Raw genomic sequence first — 21,344 nt, 5'->3', positions numbered from 1 at the left:
TCCAACTTTTACCCAGTCCCAGTAACTCATATTTTTTTCATTATTCAGAAGTAGCTCATCTTGAAATATCGAAGTTAATATTGCCATTTCTACAGCTAAATACTTCTGAAATGCCCCTCTCTGTGTAAAAGCAATTTACTTCTATTTAAAAGTAATCTTGATCAAAGACACAGTATCCCTGAGTCTGGGGCGAAACAGCAGTCGGGAGTGAACACACAACGTGTGTTTCTGGAGATGCAATTTACAACAAACAAACGGGCTTATGAAAAGTAAAGGAATCACTAAAGCAACTCCATATTTTTTGTCCTGGGTTTACAGTCTTTCTTCTGACAACTGGACAAAACATAGAAAGCACTGGTGTAGTGGTTAAGAGCAGGTGGATTCTAATCTGGAGAACCGGGTTTGATTCCCTACTCTGCTGCCTGAGCTGTGGAGGCTTATCTGGGGAATTCAGATTAGCCTGTGCACTCCCACACATGCCAGCTGGGTGTCACAGTTCTTCGGAGCTCTCTCAAGCCTACCTACCTCACAGAGTGGTTGTTGTGGAGGGGAAGGGAAAGGAGTTTGCTAGCCCCTTTGAGTCTCTTTACAGGAGAGAAAGGGGGGAGATAAATCCAACTCTTCTTCCTCCACCTGAGTGGATGTTTATCTGGTGAACCAGATGTGTTTCCGCACTCCTACATTCCTGCTGGGTGACCTTGGGCTTCAGAGGTCTTCTGAGCTCTCTCAGCCCCACCTGCCTCACAAGGTGTGTGTTGTGGGGAGAGGAAGGGAAAGGAGTTTGTAGGCCGCCTTGAGCCTTCTTGCAGGAGAGAAAGGTGGGATACAAATCCAAACTCTTCTTCTTCCACATAACAACTCTCATTCAGGCACAATATTTTATATACCTTCTTCTTCAGCGCAGTAATTTCTTATTTTTAAAAGGGGGGGTAAGCTTTCCCAGAAATGGAAGCTGGGCTGCTCTTCCCTGGGACTCCAAAAACTGCACTGCGATACTGACTAGTGCCGAAGTGAATTGTGCACATGTGACATCACGTCCCGATGCTCGTTTGTGCTGAAGGACAGGTATGCTGAACTTGCTCTCTTTTGCTATTTCCAAGACTTTTGCTGAGCTTGAGCTTGGAAACAAATCCCAGGGCGCAACGCAAAGGAGGCCTTTCCTTCCGACACTCCTCCCCAAACACACCAACTTCCCTCCCCAGAGCTCCAGCCTGGCCCTGCCCGGCCTCTTTCCTGGGGCGGCACCGCCCCTTCTGCGCTGTGGCGCAATAAAGGCACGAAGCGCCGTTCCCCAAGGATAAACAGGCGTGTTGCAGGCTGGTGGGAGCCGCGGCTGAGTCTTTCTCGCTCCCTTGCAAGAGTCGCGATGCTGACCAAGCCTGACGCACCCGCGCCCACCTCTCCCTCAAAAGGGGGGCGTGCCCCTGCAGGTAAGCAAGTTTGCAAGTAGGGCAGTGCTGGAAACGTGGTCCATTTTGGAGCGATGGCGCTGAAAGCATTTAAGAAGGGCTGCAGAGAGTGGGGGAACTTTATCCCCTTTCTGAGACACTAATTTTGTGTTTTTGTGTCTGTCTGCAGAATGTAAGTTCTGTTTTCAGTTGTGGGGGGGAAAGTAAAGACTTGATGCTGAAAGGGGGTGAGGGTGGGGTTAATGCACATGTTTAGCAAGCAGGCAGAAATGCCTCGTAACATATCGAAGCGTGACAGAAGAGCGTTGCAATACCGAAGGGACAGAGCTCCCAATTTGTACATAGCAACCCTCCTATTTCCAAATAGTGGGATCTGTTTTCCCTTCTGTATTGTCATGCTCTTCCGTCAGGCTTCAGTGTGTAATGAGGCGTTTCTGCCTGCTTGCTAAAAATGTGCATCCTTTCCAAAAACACGCTCTCCCTCAGCTGTGCTTGTTGTTTATGGCAGACTCTGGTGATGGGCTGGTTTTAGCAGAGAGCTTTCTGCTCTGCTGAAGCTCCACCCTTTTGGAAATTCCCCAAGAGCTTTGTAAGCAGGTCTTCCTTCTAGCTGGGTAGAGCCACAGTTCTTTCCTGGAAATACCTTCTGGCTCCAAAAACATTAGCATGTGGCTTCTCTTATCCTTGAGAGGCCGACCATGTTGCTACTTGGTTGGAATTGAGAAACCACTAACTGGTGGGATTTTGCCTGTAACTGTGGTTTGGTAGCTTTATGTCTGTGGAATGGTCAGTAAGGTTGCTAACTTTGAAATCCTACATTATCAATATGGGACAATGGGGGATTATCCAAATCACAATATGGAAAAGTTAGTTTTGTCCAAAGGAGTGGGTGAAGGGCATCTTGAGATGTATAAAATGCCTTTATCTTGGCAAGACTGACATTTTCCTGTGCCAAAACATATATTCTCAGGGGTTACAAATGTGTGTGAGAAACAGATAGGCTCCACTATTAAATGCATGGTGGGTTTTCTTCCTTGTTAATTTCTGCTCCTTCTGTGCTTCTAAAAACAAAAACAGTTGTCTCAAGTTCAGTTCTTGTTTATCTCCTGTAAAGCGGGACTCAAAATGACTTTACATATCTGAAAACACAAACCCTTTAATTTCTGAGAAGAACTTAACTTCCAGCTTGATATTTCAGATCAAGAGAATTCTGGTATGCATAGACTTGCCTGTAACAATGTGGCCTTACCTCAACTAAATCTCTGAAGAGTAAAGGACACAACCCCAGGCAGTAGTTCCTTTTCCGAAATAACCAATTAGAGGTGGGGCTGAGGAAAGGAGGGTAAGCTTAGACCTTGGTGAAATGTTGGCTGCTGACAAATGAACTGATTATATATGACAACTGATTAGAGGTTGATTTGGGTTTTAAGCAACAGAGCCAGCTGCCAGCCCAGTTTCACTGTGTGGAAGTGTATGGACCTTCAGGGGGACAATTCACTTTCTTCTATATTTCCCACCCTACATTATTTCCTGCTTCCCTTTTCCTGGCAACCCCCATATCTTTACCTTTGCACGTTTCCCTTTTCTCTCTCCCACCCACCAGCTGACCTTTTATCTCCCCCCCCCTTCTTTAGCTATATTTATTTGTATCATTTATACACCACCTTTATCCACAACAGAGACCCAAAGCAGTTCACAACATTCTCTCCTTCACCCCATTTTTTCCTCACACCAACCTTGTAGGCTGAGAGTAGTTACTGGCCAACAGTCGCTCAGTGAGTTTCCATGACAGAATGGTGGTTCAAACTTAGGTCTCCTAGGTCGAGGAATAGCAGGCTTCCTGCTGTAGTCTGAAGTAATGGGGTAGGGGCGGGTGCATGTACTAGCATGCTTATGTTTTATTGCAAATGACATGGTGGGTGCTGTTGCATTTTACAAAAACACTATGGTAAAATCATAGAGTTTTTAAAATAGTTCACCGTGTCACTTCCAGGTTTTATCTGAAGTGATGGAAGCACACTGGTGCAATGATGGTGTGCCAGATCTCACCTCTCTGTTTCTTCCTGCAATGCTATCTAGATCCTAGTAGCCTGAAACTGTAACTACTAAACCACACTGGATTAACGCACACACATACCCCGCGACACACACAAACACACACACATATATTTCAGACTATGCTTCAAGCCAGGAACTTTTTTTTCATTTTCTGTTCATGGTTCCAGTCTCTGCTTTTAAGCATCCACAAATGGGGGCCATGATGAGAATTAGAAATATTGATATTAATATTAGCAAAATATACATGCTTCAAAAATGTTTTGGGGAAGGAGGTCATTAAGAATGAACAACATACAAAGAAAACTTTGCTTCTCATTGCAACATTTTATCCAATATATCAAGTTTGAAGATACATGGACTGTTATGATTACACATCTTAAAATTCCTTTAAAATAAGTTTGAGGGCCAACAGTGTTGTTGAAATTCAGGGGTTAAACACATGCTGACACTGATTTCAGTGTTGCGCTGTGAGTTTCCGATGTCTGCCATGTCCTATGATAAGAAATATTACACAGATTACATTACCTAAAGTTGATATGTAGTTGCGGATTCCCTCAAATGCTATTGTTATTATCAGATTTTGCAGAGAGAGAAGAGTCAGTGTTGTATAGCAGTGAATAAATAATCACTGGCATTTGTATAAAGCTTTAAAATGTTTAAAGCCCTCTGGTTATTTTAACTTGCTGTAATTTTTCAAGCATCCCTATTAAACAGGTCAATATTATTTCTTTATTGCAGAGAAGGGGGAATTCAGAATGATACGCATGGGGATGGAATTACATGTTACATTTAGTACTGTGATCCTTATACCAACATTATAGTTTCACAGTGCAGTTGCTGGGTTTCAGTTTAATGGGAAAGACCAGCAGAGAAGGTGGTTGGCAGTGTGGTGTTGGGGTTAGAGCATTAAACAAAGATCTGGATTTCCAGAATTCCAAACTCACTGAGCAAGCATCCATAGCACCTTAGACTCAGCCAGCGTCCAGAGTTGTTGCGAGGGTCAAATGGAAGTGAGGAGAACCATATATGCTGCTTTGGGTCTCCGTTTAGGGGAAAGGCCAGGTATAAATGAACAATAGTCACAAACACTGTGGAGAGGTACAAATAAACAGTAATCAAGTTAATACTGTGCCTGTTGGGCTTCCCAGTCAAATGACTGTATGTATGAAACAAATAAAAATTATTCAGCCAACAGTAAACCAGCAGTCAGCGCCAAGGGAGTTTGAAAGTATGTGGGAATCTTTTGGTTCTGTTTCTTTAAATGTTTACTGTCAGAGATGGGAATATATTGTTTGTCCAATATTCCAGTCATTCTTACATTCTTACTTTTGTTTATAATACAACTCACACTAGTTTAGTGTAGGCTGAATACATTGTTTCATACATACAGTCATTTGACTGGGAAATCCAACAGGTGCAGTATTAGCTTGATTATAGGTATAAATGAAGACAATTAATAAGATTAATCTTTATATCTGTTGCTCTCCCCCTCCTCCTCTCACTTTCCTTTGCAGTCTGAGCTGTTACACAGGATGTTTTTCAAGTATGTGGTAAAGATTTCAGAACTACATGTTGAATATATTTCTACTCTCAGGCCATTGACTGAGGCCATGGCAGAGATGAGTTTCAACCCAATAATTTTTGAACCGTTTTAGGCATTGTGCTATACTGCAGGAGGCATTTAAAAATAATTATTCATCTTTAGCATGCTTTTGTCACTTTTACAGATCTGGGGAGCAGTTTCCAAAGGCACAAAACAATATCTAAAAATAGATTAAATCTTCACAAATGCAGATTTAAGAACTGGGCATGCCTTGGAACCTTGAGTCAGTCCAATGCTTTTTGGAAAAAATCACTTTTGGAACCTCACAAGAGATGTGGATTTCTTTATGACTCTCTTAAGGAAAAAGGTTCCCAAAGTTAGAAGCAAGAAACCCTCATTGTGACTGATGTCCTCACCTGCAGAGGTTCCGATGCAGTGAACAAGGTTCGCTGCCCTGATTTCAAATAGCCCTTCATGTATGTCCTTTCATAAACCCTAATGGAGTTGCTTGTTCTCAGTTGCAGTGATTAATTTTAATCTTGATTAAAACATTAGTTGACTAATTATCCTGTTAATAGATCAAAGCCAGAAAGAACTGCAGATTCTCACGCAATGTGAATATTAAAGACAAGCCTCACCAGATTAACAGTACAATTCTAAATGAAGGTGCACCCTTCTAAGCTCTACGCTTGAATGCCTAATGAAATCTATATTTCATCATCTTTACTCATCTGTCTCCTATACCTAGAATTTTGTTCAAGAACAGTATGATATTGGCTCAAAAATCTCTGTTCTAGGAAACTTTCTTTAACCCTTTATACCGTGTTTCCCCTAAAATAAGACAGTGTCTTATATTAATTTTTGCTCCCAGAGATGCACTGTGTCTTATTTTCAGGGGATGTCTTATTTTTCTGTGTTCTGTTTGTCCGGCTTCCAAACCCAAACTTTGCTGCGTCTTACTTTCGGGGGATGCCTTATATTTATCACTTCAGCAAAACCTCTACTACATCTTATTTTCAGGGGATGTCTTATATTCGGGGAAACAGGGTAGTTGTCATCCCAAGTACAATGTAACCGAAGTGCATATAAATGTCCACAGATTTGTCAACTGTTGCCATAACCTCTTTCTTTCTTACCAGTTTGTCTAGTAACCCACCAAACTCTAGCCCAGGGGTAGGGAACCTGTGGCTCTCCAGATGTTCAGGAACTACAATTCCCATCAGCCCCTACCAGCATGGCCAATTGGCCATGCTGACAGAGGCTGATGGGAATTGTAGTTCCTGAACATCTGGAGAGCCGCAGGTTCCCTACCCCTGCTCTAGCCTGTAAACTTTTCTCCCTTCCCTGTGCTTACTCTACTCTGTACCATGTGTGTTGATGACACTATAAAATCATACTTGAAACGTTACGATCATAACAGCACAGAGTGGAGGTTAAGAGCAGTGGACTCTAATCTGGAGAACTGGATTTGGTTCCCTGTTCCTCCACATGAGAAGTAGAATCTGATTGGGTGAACTGGGTTTGTTTACCTGGTCCACACCAGACGCCTGCTGGGTCACAGTTCTTTCAATCTTGCCTGCCTCACAAGATGCCTGATGTGGAGAGGGGAAGAGAAGGTGTTTGTAAGCCACTCCTTGAGAGAAAAGCAGAGTGTAAAAAGCAACTACTCTTCTTCATTATAGATGAAATATTATATTATTGTTATAGATGAAATATTATATTAATCATTCAGTACTCACCAGATCAATATGTAGGTATAATTTACGTTGCTGCCATAAACTTTAATGCCTCCCTAATTGAGATGCCTCTTCCTCAGCCTTTGATAGGGGCAGTTATTAGACCTCTGTTCAAAAAACCTTCATTGGCTAGGAACAAGGTGGCCAATCACAAGTCATTCTTGAATTTACTTTTTCTAGGAAGACGGTCGAGTACGTGGCATCCTAATTTCCTTTTTAAAAAAAATATTTTTATTGTATAGTTTGAAATAATCATTCTATTGACATCTGATATAATTTCCAAACAATACATTTTCTCTTTTTCCCCCTCCCACCCTCTCCTAATATTATGTTTTACTTTTATTTAACCAAACAGCAGTAAGTTCATTCGTTGTTGTCTTCTTATCCATATGTCTTCTCTGACTCCCGTCTCCTTCATCCAATTCTCATAACTTGTCCATATCTTCATTATTTCATTCTGTTGTTCTTGCCATGTTTTATTCTTTGATAATATTTCAAAAATGTCTAATGTCACTTGTTCCCATATATATTCCAACCATTTCTGAATCGTCCATTTTTTCTTATCTTTCCATCCAAATGCTATCACTGCATGTATTGCTCTAATCAACGTTTTATGCATCCTAATTTCCTGAATGACACAACTGGTCTTGACTAGGGTTGTGAACCTCCAAGATGGTGGCTAGAGATCTCCTGGGATTACAGCTGTTCTCCAGGTGACAGAGTTCAGTTCTTCTGGAGAACATGACTGCTTTGAAGGGTGGTCTCTAGCACTGGACACTGCTGAGGTCCCTCCTTGAACCCTGCAGTCCCCAGGCTCCACCTTCAAGATCTCCAGGTATTTTCCAACCCAGAACTGGCAACCCTAGGCCTTGACCCATTTTAGTCTGGTTTCTGGTCTGGGTTTGGCACTGAGATGGCTTTAGTTGCACTGGTAGATGATCTTTGTGTAACGTTGGACAAGGGACAGTCTTTCGTGTTGATACCACAGGATCTCTCAGCAGCCTTTGGTGCAGTTAATCACTCCATTCTTATCTGTTGGCCTGAATATCGTGTTATGGGTGTGGTTCCACTCTTTCCTATCTGACTAGACAGAGGAGAAACCCCTTCATTTGCCAGCCTGTTTCTGAGTTCAGTTCAAAGTTCTGATTAAAAACCCTTCACACCCTGGGACTCACATATTTGAAGGACCGTTTCTTTCAATACGTCCCTGTGCACCAACTCTGGTTATCAGTCACCATTCAGGGTGGCCTTTCTGGCATCAACCAGAGCTCAGACCTTTTTCATTGTGGCTCTGACTGTGGAATGGGCTCCCTGTTCTTAGAGATCTTCAGGAGGCACTTCCAACGTCTGCCTGTTCACCGGGGCTTTTGAGGGGTTTTAATCAGCAGGCATCTCTTAAGGGAGGAAGCATTTGAGGTTTGTTATATTATCTTTGAATTTACCTTGGGGTGTTTTAACTATTATCGTAAACCACCTTGAACAAAGAAGAAAGGCAGGATGTAAACGTTTTAACTTGGGGTTTTATTTCTCACCATATGTTCAAGAGAACATATTGCCTTTGCCCAGATTGAACCTGGTTTCAACTATGCCTCAAATGAAATAACAGCATCCAAGCTCTTCTAACACTTTAAAAAGTTAGCAATATTTGGGTGTTTTTAGCTGAAGTATCCTAACATGCTCTTAAAGTTGAACGTGTTTGACATTGCTGAACACTGAAATTGTTGTTGCTAGGTCATCTGTACCTTAATGGGTGCTAATTGGTTTGTGACTGACAGGCATGTTAACAAGACCTAATTGGTGATTAATAGAATGCAGATACATGATAGATGTTTGCATCTTTAGAGAGACAATAAGGAGGACACTTTTATTCTGGATTGCCTGTAATAGATAAATTATGTGCAGAGTGATTAAAACTGAAATGGCAACAACTTGAAGGCATCACACAACAAAATGCTTGTGGTCTTGAGTATCTCAGATTACCTTTTTGGGTTTATGTGTATCTGCTTTTTATAATGGTAATGAAATTTCAAAATTGGAGTAAAAATCTATCAAAGCCAAGGATATTTCTAAGGGAACTAAACATTTTCCCTATCTTTCAGACTCTTAACTAAGCAAGGAACCTTTTTAAAAACAAATATAAATTCTTGTGCAAGAGAGTAACGTAAAAGTTTTGCAACATCTCAGCAAGGTGGTTTATTAATAGCATTTATTGAGACCTTCACACACTATCAAACTGCTGTGACAGCACCCTTGTGGATTGTACCTGTATAAATGCCAGGGTTACACAGAGAAGAAGAAGAGTTTTGGATTTATATCCCCCCTTTCTCTCCTGTAGGAGACTCAAAGGGGCTTACAATCTCCTTGCCCTTCCCCCCTCACAACAAACACCCTGTGAGGTGGGTGGGGCTGAGAGAGCTCCGAAAAGCTATGACTAGCCCAAGGTCACCCAGCTGGCGTGTGTGGGAGTGCACAGGCTAATCCAGGGGTCTGCAACCTGCAGCTCTCCAGATGTTCATGGACTACAGTTCCCATTAGCCCCTGCCAGATTGGCCATGCTGGCAGGGACTGATGGGATTTGTAGTCCATGAACATCTGGAGAGCCGCAGGTTGCAGACCCCTGGGCTAATCTGAATTCCCCAGATAAGCCTCCACAGCTCAAGCGGCAGAGCTGGGAATCAAACCCAGTTCCTCCAGATTAGAATGCACCTTCTCTTAACCACTGCTCCACTGCTGCTCCCCCACATGAACAGTCTTGCGGTATGTACCACAGATGCATAAGATAGTGGTTTCTAGACAATAAAAAGAAGGGTTTGCATTCATGGATAAATGAATTGCAAAAAGCAGAGCTGGCACAAACCAGCATGTAGAACAAACACATATGCAGGGTCCGTGTCATAGCAGCAAAGGGCAAACATTGGACTGCTTAAAAACTGTACCTTAAGATCCAATGCGCACCAAAATAATATGTAGAAAAGGAACTTAAAATGCTGCCAAGGGGAAGACTTCTAGATTGTGCTCTATAATGTATCTGTCTTTCTGAGTATTTGGCTAATTCTGTAACATAATCTTCAAGAACACTAATTGCTTGTGAAATGCCTTCAGCTATTATCATCTCTCTCTTCTACAGTCAAAGCTGGAGGGATGAGAGTTTCTAAGAAGCTGGAGAATGCACCTGTTGAAAGAAATCCCAAGGTTCATGGAAGAGAAAGGGCAAGGTATGTGCATTGTTGAGACATGAATGTTTGTGTTGTTAGAGTTCAAAAAAGAAAGATGTCCTTCAGCTGTGAGCAGTGTAATCACTATACTATTTCATCAGGTAAATGGAAGGAGCAAGACATAACAAAGTTCCTTTAGTGCTAGAAAATCATGCATGGGAATGTTTTTAAAAAGCAAAGTCTGTAAACAATTCATGTCTGGCTTATATACATATATTTTAATCAGGAGGGTACTGTGGCTATAGTAATAACCAGAGGTTTAAGTTGTCCCATCAAGGAAAAATTCTGTATTTTCACAGACAGTATAGACAATCTGCTGTGTTTGCCTTTGTGTTCTAACAATTCCTGTTACTGAGATGCTCTCTCTCACTTGCTACCTGCATAATTTCCCATGTCTTTGTGCCCCATGTGAGGCTCCAAAGCCAATTAAATTGACCCGTAACAGATTGGGTTGTGATCCTATTACCACTTTAATTCTCCCAATAGCTAGAATGTTCCATTGGATCATACCAACTCAGCTACTGATAAGGTTGCAGACCTGAAGAGAAAGAAATGCCCTGTGCCTTTAATAGAGACTTGATGTGTGGAAATGGGCAGCTGATACTCTTTATGGCATCCAGTAGATAATATCACCTGGTAAACATCCCATTAAGCCTCTATTAAAGGGACAGGGTATTTTTTTCTTCAGGTGATTAGAAGCCCTACCTTCTGATACAGATTTAGAAAGCTCTAGATTATCCTGTAGTCTCCCCAGACTGGTCACTGATAGTTTAATAAATCAATAAATATAATCAGAATAAATCCCATTGCATTCAATACAATGTACTCCCAAGTTAAGTGTGTGTGTCTATGATTGTGAGCTTCATTGTTTTAGTATTTCACCTCCTAGCAGAATTGGTGACTGGTAACTGGTCAGAGGCAATGGTGGAGTTAACTTAGCAAAATAATTAGGGCAGAATTCAAAACCCAGTGATCTCAGGTTCTGCTCTTATCAGAGAGGCAGTCCCTCAGAAGTTCAAAACAAAAGTTGTAACGCTTCTTGGCAGTTTTGAGCAGCTGCCCATAATAACTGTGCTTTAACATCTCATTTATTTTTCCCAAAACAAACAAACACTGTGTATGGTAAAAACCCAATAAATAAATAAAAAACCAAACGTTGCAGTCTTCCTTTCATCTTGAAACTGCTAAAGTATTCCTGGAATTGGGCTGTGTTCAGGGTATTAGTTTTTCTTCCACACAAAGCTAATAAATGAAACACCTATAAAACCTCAGCCAGAAAAACCCATGAAGCCGCTCCAGAGTTAAACCATGCAGACAAGCCCCTGATAGATTTAAATCAGCACATCTTATAATAGCTGCCTGGCTTAATAGCTGCTCTCTGGTAGAGCTGTACAAGATACCTTGTACAGTAACAGTGAAGGAATAGAAGGTAGACTTGGGCTTCATCCCCAATTCAACTGCAAGTGTGAAGAGAGATGGTTTTTTTTTCTTTCCAGGACTCAATGCTGTCTTTGCAGAGAGTCTGAATTACCCAGTGGCTTTTCTCCTCACTTTTAACTTGCTGCAAGACATTGGCTTGGGTCTTACAGTACATTTCTAACATAAGGTCTTTTAAGGAGACTCAGAATGGCTTACAATCACCTTCCCTTCCCCATAACAGACACCTTGTGAGGTAGGTGGTGCTGAGAGAGTTCTGAGAAAGCTGACTGGCCCAAAATCACCCAGCAGGGTTCAGGTGTAGGAGTAGAGAAACAAATCCAGTTAACCATATAAGTCTGCTGCTCATGTGGAGGAGTGGGGAATCAAACCCGGTACTCCATATTAGAGTCTGCTGCTCTTAATCACTACACCTCACTGGCTGAGTGAATTGTGTAACCAAAACTGCACTGAAGATTGGGTGGGGAGCATTAGTCACCAAGAACGAAGGATCACTTTAGTTTTTATTCTAGCCGTTAAAAACAAACAAAAAGACCAGACTCCTTGGCTAACCCTTCTTTCTCTTTCACAGCACGGTTAGCATTGCAAAAATGCAAAGCGTGAGCGTCTTGTTAGCAGATGCATTGGAGAAAGTAAGTATGAGCAGACTGACGCTTAATTATGAATCGGTATCCCAGAGTTATGTACACAATAACTGTATCTGAACAGGCGCTAGAAGAAATGTGTAGAGTATATTAGGAAATGCGAACAGTTTCCCCCTTTGTCCCTTCTCTCCCCCCACCCCCAAGTGAGAAAGGAGAGGTATAAAGAGCACTTAAAGCTGCCCTAGCCTGAAAAGCAGTGGAATGCTGTTTTCATCTGATGCACAACATGTTGGAACATGACTTAAGCCATTTTGGCACCTCTCAAGCTGTGTTCTGCATTTAAGACCTCCATAGGATGTTTCCTGCCTACTCAGTGTGAATAAGTGGAACTAATCATTATTGGGGCTCTTGAAATATTGAGAGATTGCAACTTTGCTGTTCTATTACAGCAAGTAGAATCCCCCCTTTTTTCCCATTCAGCTGACTCCCGGTCCCACCCATTGTCTTTTGATCTTCACATCTATACGCAGCAATCCCAGAAGGGCAAGAAGAATGTGGATTCAAGGGAAAAAAATGACCATTTTAAAAAGCTTGGAGGCTAATATTTCAGAAGCAGTTGTGGGATTGGCCGGAGGCATAATTTACTCCTTTAGTACTAGCATAAGTAGCTGACCTGAATTCAAAGATGCTGCTGGTTTAACTAAAGGCTCTAGCAGAGAGCAGTGACTGATCAGGTCTGGCTCAGAAAAATGAACAGACAGAGTGATGTGGCAAATTGGTTTATCTGTATCTGTGGGAGAGAAGAGAGAGCCTGGATTGTTAGGCCTGTCTCTGGCCATGAGCAGGTATCGTACGATTTAGCCTGACTCTTGGTAAGGGAAGACTGGTGTGGGTAGAATCCTGTTTGTGAGAGAAGATCCAACCTAGTGGCTAGTCAATAAAAGTCTGTTCATGCCTGAAAGCATTGTAGAAAAGTCTAACTACTCCTTGAAATCATAAATAGTTTAAATTTTTGTGCCTCAGCCAGGTTTGTACTTTGTCTACCTGGAGACCTTTGCTGCGTTACAACTAACCTGTAAATAAATAACTCTTCTTAATAGTTAAATATGAATCCAGCCTCAGTGATCTCAATAATCTCCTTGTGCTCAACAAAATTTACCTTACAGCAGCAAACCCAAAACATACTTTTCTACCTGTAGAACAGCTGGAAACTGAGGGGAGGGTTTGTAGTTCAGAACAAAGATAGATTTCAAGGAGGCCGTGTGCGTCCCTCACAAAGGGGAAAAAAAAGACTTTTCACAAGTATCTTGAGCTAGTCATTATCCCTAAGTCTAATCTACCTCTCATTGCTGTGATGTGTGTAAACCGTCCTAAGCCTAGCCCTGGCCAGAATAGGGCAGAGTACAAATGAATTAAATTAAATGGAGGACCACAATGTTGAATGCTGCTTTGGGTCACATTTGCTGTAAAGGAACAGGCTCTTAGTCTATGGCTTGTGTATGTTGGATGGACCTCCTGCTGAATCTCAGCAGATCCAAGACACATTGTCTGCCTGTCTAGACTGACTTACATTCTTTTGTTGCAAGCTGCTTTGTGACCTTTAAAGGTAACAAGTGAGATACAAATATTAAAATAAATGAACTCTGCAGCATATGTAGACAGGGCCGTAGTTGGGCAGGAATGCGCCTGGAGCACACACCGTTTTTTCCGCCCCCTCCCCCCGTGGGCCCCCCACTTACCTTTTCCAGCCAGCAGAAAACAGCTTTCTGCTGGTTGAAAATGGGCCAGGCTGGTGGGGATGGGGGGGGGGCGATGGTCGCGTGCCCCAGGCGCACACCCGGTGCAACACGGACCCCCTCCACCACTATGTGTAGATCAGACCTAAAGTGAGATATCAGATTGATAGTTCAGTAAATTCAAATAATTTGTTTTACTGTTTGCAATCTTCTCGTAAAGATGTGCTTCTGTTCTGGGCAAACTGAACTTCCTAAGAATTCAAGCGGCAGTATGTTTGCTGTATAAGGTGTAATTCTTGTCCATTAGTCAAAAGGGCCATTCTTATTCTGGAGAGATTTCTGTACTGCAGCTGTGTGGATAGCACTGGTCATTTCTAAGTCATCAATAAATGTTCTTCCCACCCCTTTGATTGCTGTGTTCTGGAGTGTCAGTGCTTGTATTTTGCCTGCAAAAAGAGAGCTTGTAAGGGAGGGGTGGGTGGGTTGAGTGACTAATTCATTTATAGCGTAGAGAAGTTTGATTTCTGTGGCTTTGAGACTAAATCTGGCAAGGCCTATCATGGGATAGAAGGCACAATATCCGCTTGACAAGAGAGGGACGTCCTGGAATGCTGTTTCAGTCACAAGTGAATTGCTACCCACCTGCAGGAAAGACTTGTCAATGCATTTGCACTGTGGTCGGTCAGAAATGTGAAGGAGCACTTCTGCTAGAGCATTCTGGGAGTATGAGAGCAGGAGAATCAATGGCTGCTGGCTCTAGAATCTGTTGCCAGTAATCAGGTTATATAGCATAGGAACAGACAAATAAAATGCAAGCCCACTGTATCTTTCCTTGTTAGAATCTTCTCTTGGATTTAGGGTAGGGAGTGGGGAAAGGTTCATAAATGGAGATGCCAGAAAAACTGTAACTTTCAGGTCGGAGACATATTTATCTGTCAGTTAATACACACTTTTTATTTTGGATGTGCAGCCTAAAACAGTTCTTGCTGGTTCAAGACAGGAAGTGATATGCACTACTTAACTTCACGAATGGTTTTTCCCACAAGTTCAGTTTCTCCCTCATTCTCTAGAATCTGCATCACAGCAAAGCATCCTTCTCTGTCTTTTGCAAATAGTTCAGACTATTGCCTTTTGAGACAAGATTTTGCAACACTGACACTACCCTGGCTGCAAAATGCAATTGGGACACGCATCTGGAGCTGAACATCTAGATAAGGCGTAAAAGGGCTGTGATTAACACCATAAACTGGAATGTTTTGCTAGAGGCTCTTCTGTGTTGTATGAAGGGAGGGGCAGAAAGGTGGTGAGTTTAACACAGAAGTGCTTGCACACAGAGGATAAATAAGAACAGGAAGTATCCAGGCTTGATAACATGAACTGTCCAGTGTGAGAGAACCAGGATGAGAAAAGGGAAACAAAATAGATGCTGGGGTGCTGTGTGGTTTCCAGGCTGTATGGCCGTGTTCTACCCTGTTTCCCCTAATATAAGACATCCCCGAAAAATAAGACATAGTAGAGGTTTTGCTGAAGTGCGAAATATAAGGCATCCCCCGAAAGTAAGACATAGCAAAGTTTTTGTTTGGAAGCATGCCCGATGGAACAGAACACAGGAAAAATAAGACATCCCCTGAAAATAAGACATAGCACATCTTTGGGAGCAAAAATTAATATAAGACACTGTCTTATATTCGGGGAAACACGGTAGCAGCATTCTCTCCTGACGTTTTGCCTGCATCTGTGGCTGGCATCTTCAGAGTGATTCCGGCCTGAAACCCTTCGACAAAATAGATGTTGTTTTCTTCATCTGTTTGGCTTAGGCCTCTTCCGCACATGCAGAATAATGCAATCCACTTTCACAACTGTTTGAAAGTGGATTTTGCTATTCCACACAATAAAATCCAGCTGCAAAGTGGATTGAAAGTGCATTATTCTGCATGTGTGGAAGGGGTTTAAGGCCTTCTCCCATCCCTGTCAGGCATTCCATGACACTAAACCATCTCCATTTTTATTGTTGGGGAAGGGGACTCCCCCAGACTTCTTAATCAGTTCTCTTTTTCTCCCCCCCTCCCCCCGCTTTATGGGTCCATATATTTTATAATTAATTTTTGAATCCCCGGGTTTTTAACGGAACTGCTTTATTTTATGAACCCTATGAATAGCTTTGGATATACTGTTGGAGAAGTAGGCTACAAATCTAATGAAGAAGTCTCTTGCGCCAGGTTGGGTTTTAATTCTTATGATTTATGGTTTGAGTATTATTGCTCTTTCGCTAAAACTGTTCTTTTTTCCCCCTTTTAAATCTTGCAGCTCAGGCATAAATTCCCAGCAGCGGCTGCCTCACAAGGAGTGCATCAAAAGCCACGGCCTACTCTGGAAAAGATTATCCCGCCCAAAAGAATGTGCATTATTCAGCAGCCTCGAAAATGTTAAAGTTGTAGAGTAAAATATTTATATATCTGACAGACTTGCTCTTAACAAAACACCACTTAGCTAAGCATGCAGTAAATGGACCAAATGTCTCATGCAGTTTCTACTTCATATTTTTCAGGCAATAAAATCTCTTATGTTCTGCAAAGCACATTTTTATTTCAGAAGAGACTAATAGGACTTTCTTGTGTCATCATTCCCAAAACATCCTGGGCTTTGCCACTTGGAATAGATAGGCAGTTTCTCTAACATATACTTAGAGAGGCAAATGCTCTTGCACTTCTTATGAGTCACAAAGCTGCATGCAATTCATTAACTACATGTTGTGGCTTGACAGGAAATCCATAACATGCCTCCTTTTGCGTCCAAAGAGGCAGCAAAATCAGAAGCTACATGGAGGTACGAGTAGGATACCATATACCAGGGTTACTAACATGGTCCCCATGAGCATCATGGCACCTGCTGAAATCTTTCTTGGTGCCCATTAAGTGCCTTCAGAAAATTAGTATGAGCAAGTGGGCCTCTTGTCCAGCAGGACTTCTGATTGGCCACTGAATATCCAATTAGCTATGAAGATTAAAATACTGTTTCGGTGGTGCTTGCCACTGTCCCAATGTTTTTTTTTTATTACTGCTCTTTTCTTCTGTACTTGGGCTTCCTTTGTGTGATTGGCTCCACTTCCTGCAGTAGCCATTATTTGTTGCACCCACCATCCCATGCCAGAGTTCCAAGGATTTGCCCAGGCTGAAATAGGTTGGGGACCTCTGCCATTACACTTGCTTTATACCCTGCTTGGAAATGTAGAAGCCATTTGCCTCTGAGAATGTGGGCGACGTAGGACAATGAAGAAACTTACTTAATTTCTTTCCTAGTAATATTTGAAAAACTATCAGCTTCATCTTGATGATCAGTTTATTCATCTTGGCATCGAGGTGTCTTTTGCACTGCAATCCATAAGGGCCCCTGAGAAGGCATGCATGCATGTACCAGAACCTTGACACCTATGTAGAGATATTCCCAATATCCATGGTCACGGTGCCCATTGAGACCTTTCCTGTCACTTGTCAAGTATTTTTAGAAAGTGGGTGGGGCTTTTGTCCAGCAAGATTTGTGATTGGTCAATGGATATTCAATTTGCTGTGCATATTTTTTTAAAACATTGCTTTGGCAGCAGCTGCCATCATAGTACAAAGATCTTCACCAAGTATGTGAACTTAAGTAGCATCAGGCTTTCTGTGACTGGCTCTGCCTCTTGCAGCAATCATTTTATGGCACCTGCTTTGTGGCTGTGTCCACACACTGTGCTAGAATTCCAAAGGTGCCTGCAAGTTCAGAAAGGTTTTGGACACCTGCACTAGTATCTTCAACACAGGAAGAGCTTGGCTTTTAGTATACTTCATGTTTAAATCTTTTTTAATCCTTTACGCTAATGCCGCATGGGTTTACTAAGTAATATATTGGAATTGGAACATACTTGGCCACCTGAATCCTTCTCCTGTCCAGAAAACCTCTGATAACAATACAGCTTTGATTTTAGCATTGACAATCAGACTGAGTGTGTGAAGAAATGCCAATTCCTCTTTTTTTCTGTGTACTTCTGCCAATGTTTAATCATAAAGGCTCTTGCTTACATGGTAATTGCATATACTGTGTTGTTCTGAACAAGGAGCAGTGATCCTATGAGAAACATGTCTCTTTTAAATTTAGGGAACTTCTGATATGACTTGTCATGATTTTAACTAATGTAATTAGTTTAGCATGTGAATTTACTTGCACAGGTCCGGCCTCATAAACAGGTCTCTGGCCCTTTTCACACAAATCCCTTGAACATCTGTAAAACATTTTCAGTCCCTCCCCTTTACCACAATGAATGTCTGCACGCACCCACTCAGAACAATGCATGGCTGCCATTTTATTATCCTCCCCTTTTTTAGAACATTGTTGGATAAATTATTCAAAGTTTCACAGCCTTCTGCTGCAATTTCCTACACTACACATATTCCATCCTTCAACGATTAGTGACCCCCCAAATTACAAACAAAAAAAGGCAGAAATGCTGCAAATAAACAGGCGAGGGCCAAGGAGGAAGTCTGAGGTCAGCAGACAGGCGTGGGAAACATCTTAAAGAGACTTCACGGTGCAGTGAAGCAGTTTTGAAAACATTTCAACTAAAGAATCATTTTAAAAGGGCATTCACTTAACACATTTTGAGGCAGCAAGTAAAACATGTAGGGAACCAAAGCGGGTTAAAAACAATGCAGAACTCCATGGAGGAAACGTTTTATTTCCTGCCTCAAAATGTTATAAAAGGTTTGTGCAGAAAATACCCATATTTTCCTGTCTAATAGCTAACTACTGGGAAGTTACATTCAAATGCTTTTTCTTGTCATTGCCAAAACTCGAAATTTCTAAATAAGGGTTTCTTTCTGTATTTGAAGAATAGAGATAGGAAAGATTTGACTTCAGTAGGTCACACACATCTCCCCTTGGCTATGCACAGACAATCTTTATGGGAGAAATGCCAAAAGCCATTACTAACGCTAGATAGTGAAAATCACAAAATCAATGGACTTTTGAAATTATTAGCCACTAAAAGTTAGTAAAAACCTTTTTAGCCACTAAAAGTTAGCCACTAAAAGTTAGTAAAAAAAAATACTTTATCACAAATTTCGACAAGCTAAGAATTCAAGCACTTTCACAGAACTTGCTGGAATTTTTACAATGGATGGCTGTAGCCTAAAATGGACTTGCCTTCAAACCTCTTCACGGCCTTATACACCATGCCTCCTTTCCATTCAATCCATGCTCCTGACTCTGACACTTCCAATTTGACACAGGCCAGCAGTATGTCTCCTGTCTTAAACATTTTGACGCTTCCCCATGGTCACTTAGATGCCTTTTGGTACTTCACAAGATATATTTGTACTGTCATATTGCTGCCTGCATATTCTTAACAAATATACTATTTCATTTATTCTGTAGTTCATACTTTATGTAATGGAAGTTGCTAGCATTTCTTTTCCCTCTAAATGTTAGCTACAGTTTATTGCCGTATTCCATGTCCTCTATGAATATACTTCATAAAACCATCTACTTCAATTCTCTTGTTGCCTTACTGAGAGTTGGTCTTACTAGTAATACTTTCTCTTCAGTTTTATGGAGTGCTGCCTTAAGAAAGTTGAAAAAAGAATATTAATTTTAAGGGCTTGTTTGGTTTTCTAACGTTTGTTTTTTATGGTATTGATTCTTATTTCTGAGCCTGAAGAGGTGGTATAGAAATATCCTAAATCAGGGGTCCACAATGTGATGTCTTTCCTAAGTGAAGCTTTTACCCAGTAGGTGGAGGTTTTTACCCAGTAGAGCTTTTGATTGGCCATTGGAGATCTGATTGGTGCAATTTTTTAAAAAAAAGTTGCTTTGGCAGCAGATTCCACTTCAGTACAAAGGTCTTCACTCAATGATTGAAGATAAGCTGCATGTAGGCAAGAGAATATTTTCAAAATACACTCAGAGGTAGGATCCAGCAGGTTCTCACAGGTTCCCGAGAGTAGGTTACTAATTATTTGTGTGTGCCGAGAGGGGGTTACTAATTGGTGATTTTGCCATGTGATTTTTGCCTTAGTTAAGCCCCTCCTCTCAGCAGTAGCGCACAGAACTTGAAGCAGTCTAGCAGGAGGTGCACCGGCGTGCGTGGCAGCCTGCGCCTGCGTGCATTCGTTTCCTGCCCAAGGACCGGCACAGTGGCTGTGTCCTTGCCACAGCCCCGCCCAGGAATGCCCCGCCTCCGGAATGCCCGGCCCTGTTGTGCCCTGCCCAGCCCCATTGGCGCTATGCCACTGTTTGAATCCCACCACCATGGGAACCTGTTACTAAAATTTTTGGATTCCACCACTGAATACATTCATTTTAAAGGGCATCCTGTCAAACATCTTTTGCCTGAAATAGTGGTGAGTTTGAGTTGGAAGAGTAATATTGAAGGGTTACATTTTGCAACTGGAACTGCATCTTGTGGCAGCCATTGTTTTTTGGCTCTGCCCACTGTCAGTTTCAGAATTCCAGTGGTGCCCATAGGTTCAAAAAAGTTGGAAGATTTTGCTTTAAGTCATACCACTAAACTATATGTAACATTGTATTTGGACAAGCAGCATATAATTTCCTTTATAGAATCTTCTCTGGAATGGGCTGCAATTCATTACCAATTACATCATCAATTACCAAAATTAAAAAAAAACTAGTTATTGCAAATTGTATTAAGTGTAGAAAAAACTGAAGCTTAACTTCAATTGTTATAATAAGCTTTTGTAGCACAAGTCCAGGTTGATGATGTTTAAATCATTATATATTTTATTAAACAATTAAAACTGTCTGCATAAAATGCTTTCATCTACCTGAAAACTCTGTTCCTAAAAGATACGGATCAACCTCTTTTGTGCTTCATTCCATGGAACTTTGAACACACCAACATCTTGTATCTATAAATTATAGGGGAACATGAGTGATATACAAACATCTTGACTTTCAGGTAATGGTCCACTATTCTTGATGGTCTTGTGGAGAATAAGCTTCTGAGGAGAATCAGCGTGGCACACTGATTAAAAGCAGGTTGACTCTAATCTGGAAAATCAGGTTTGATTCCCCACTCCTCCACATGAGGGGTAGAGTCTTATCTGGTGAACCAGATTTGTTTCCCCACGCCTATATTCCTGCTGGATTACATTGGGCTAGTCCAGGGGTCTGCAACCTGTGGCTCTCCAGATTTTATGGACTACAATTCCCATCTGCCCCTGCCAGCATGGCCAATTGGTCATACTGGCAGGGGCTGATGGGATTTGTAGTCCATGAACATCTGGAGAGCCGCAGGTAGCAGACCCTTTGGCTAGTCATAGTTATTCAGAACTCTCTCCATCCCACCTACCTCACCAGGTGTCTATTGTGGAGATAGGAGAGGAAAAGAGTTTGTAAGCCCCTTTTAGTCTCTTTACAAGAGAGAAAGGTGGGTGGTAGTATAAATCCAAACTCTTCTTCATAGAATGCAATTTGAAAATTATAATCTAATAAAACACTAATTTTCCAGTTGTCCTCCAGACATTCATTTATGTACTGCTAAATTGTAATCATGTTAGTTCTTTCTCATGTAGAAATAGAATTAACAGGAGATGGCTGGACTCAATATTTTTCAGCATTTATTCCAAGTCCTTG

The 21,344-nt window shown here is 41.6% G+C and overlaps 1 protein-coding gene across 1 annotated transcript; it reads left to right on the top strand.

Annotated features, from left to right (window-relative positions):
• The first annotated feature begins 1,235 nt into the window (after positions 1-1,235).
• DAPL1 (death associated protein like 1) lies at positions 1,236-19,244 on the top strand. Its single transcript, XM_048485884.1, has 4 exons — positions 1,236-1,430; positions 9,874-9,961; positions 11,970-12,030; positions 16,026-19,244. Exons 1-4 carry the CDS (start codon positions 1,367-1,369, stop codon positions 16,146-16,148), a joined length of 336 nt encoding a protein of 111 aa, XP_048341841.1. The 5' UTR covers positions 1,236-1,366; the 3' UTR covers positions 16,149-19,244.
• Positions 19,245-21,344: the final 2,100 nt, after the last annotated feature.

This window comes from Sphaerodactylus townsendi, linkage group LG02, assembly GCF_021028975.2.
Source record: "Sphaerodactylus townsendi isolate TG3544 linkage group LG02, MPM_Stown_v2.3, whole genome shotgun sequence".
NCBI lineage: Eukaryota > Metazoa > Chordata > Lepidosauria > Squamata > Sphaerodactylidae > Sphaerodactylus > Sphaerodactylus townsendi.
The sequence above is the reverse complement of the archived record's forward strand: the minus strand, read 5'-3'. Positions and strand labels throughout refer to the sequence as shown.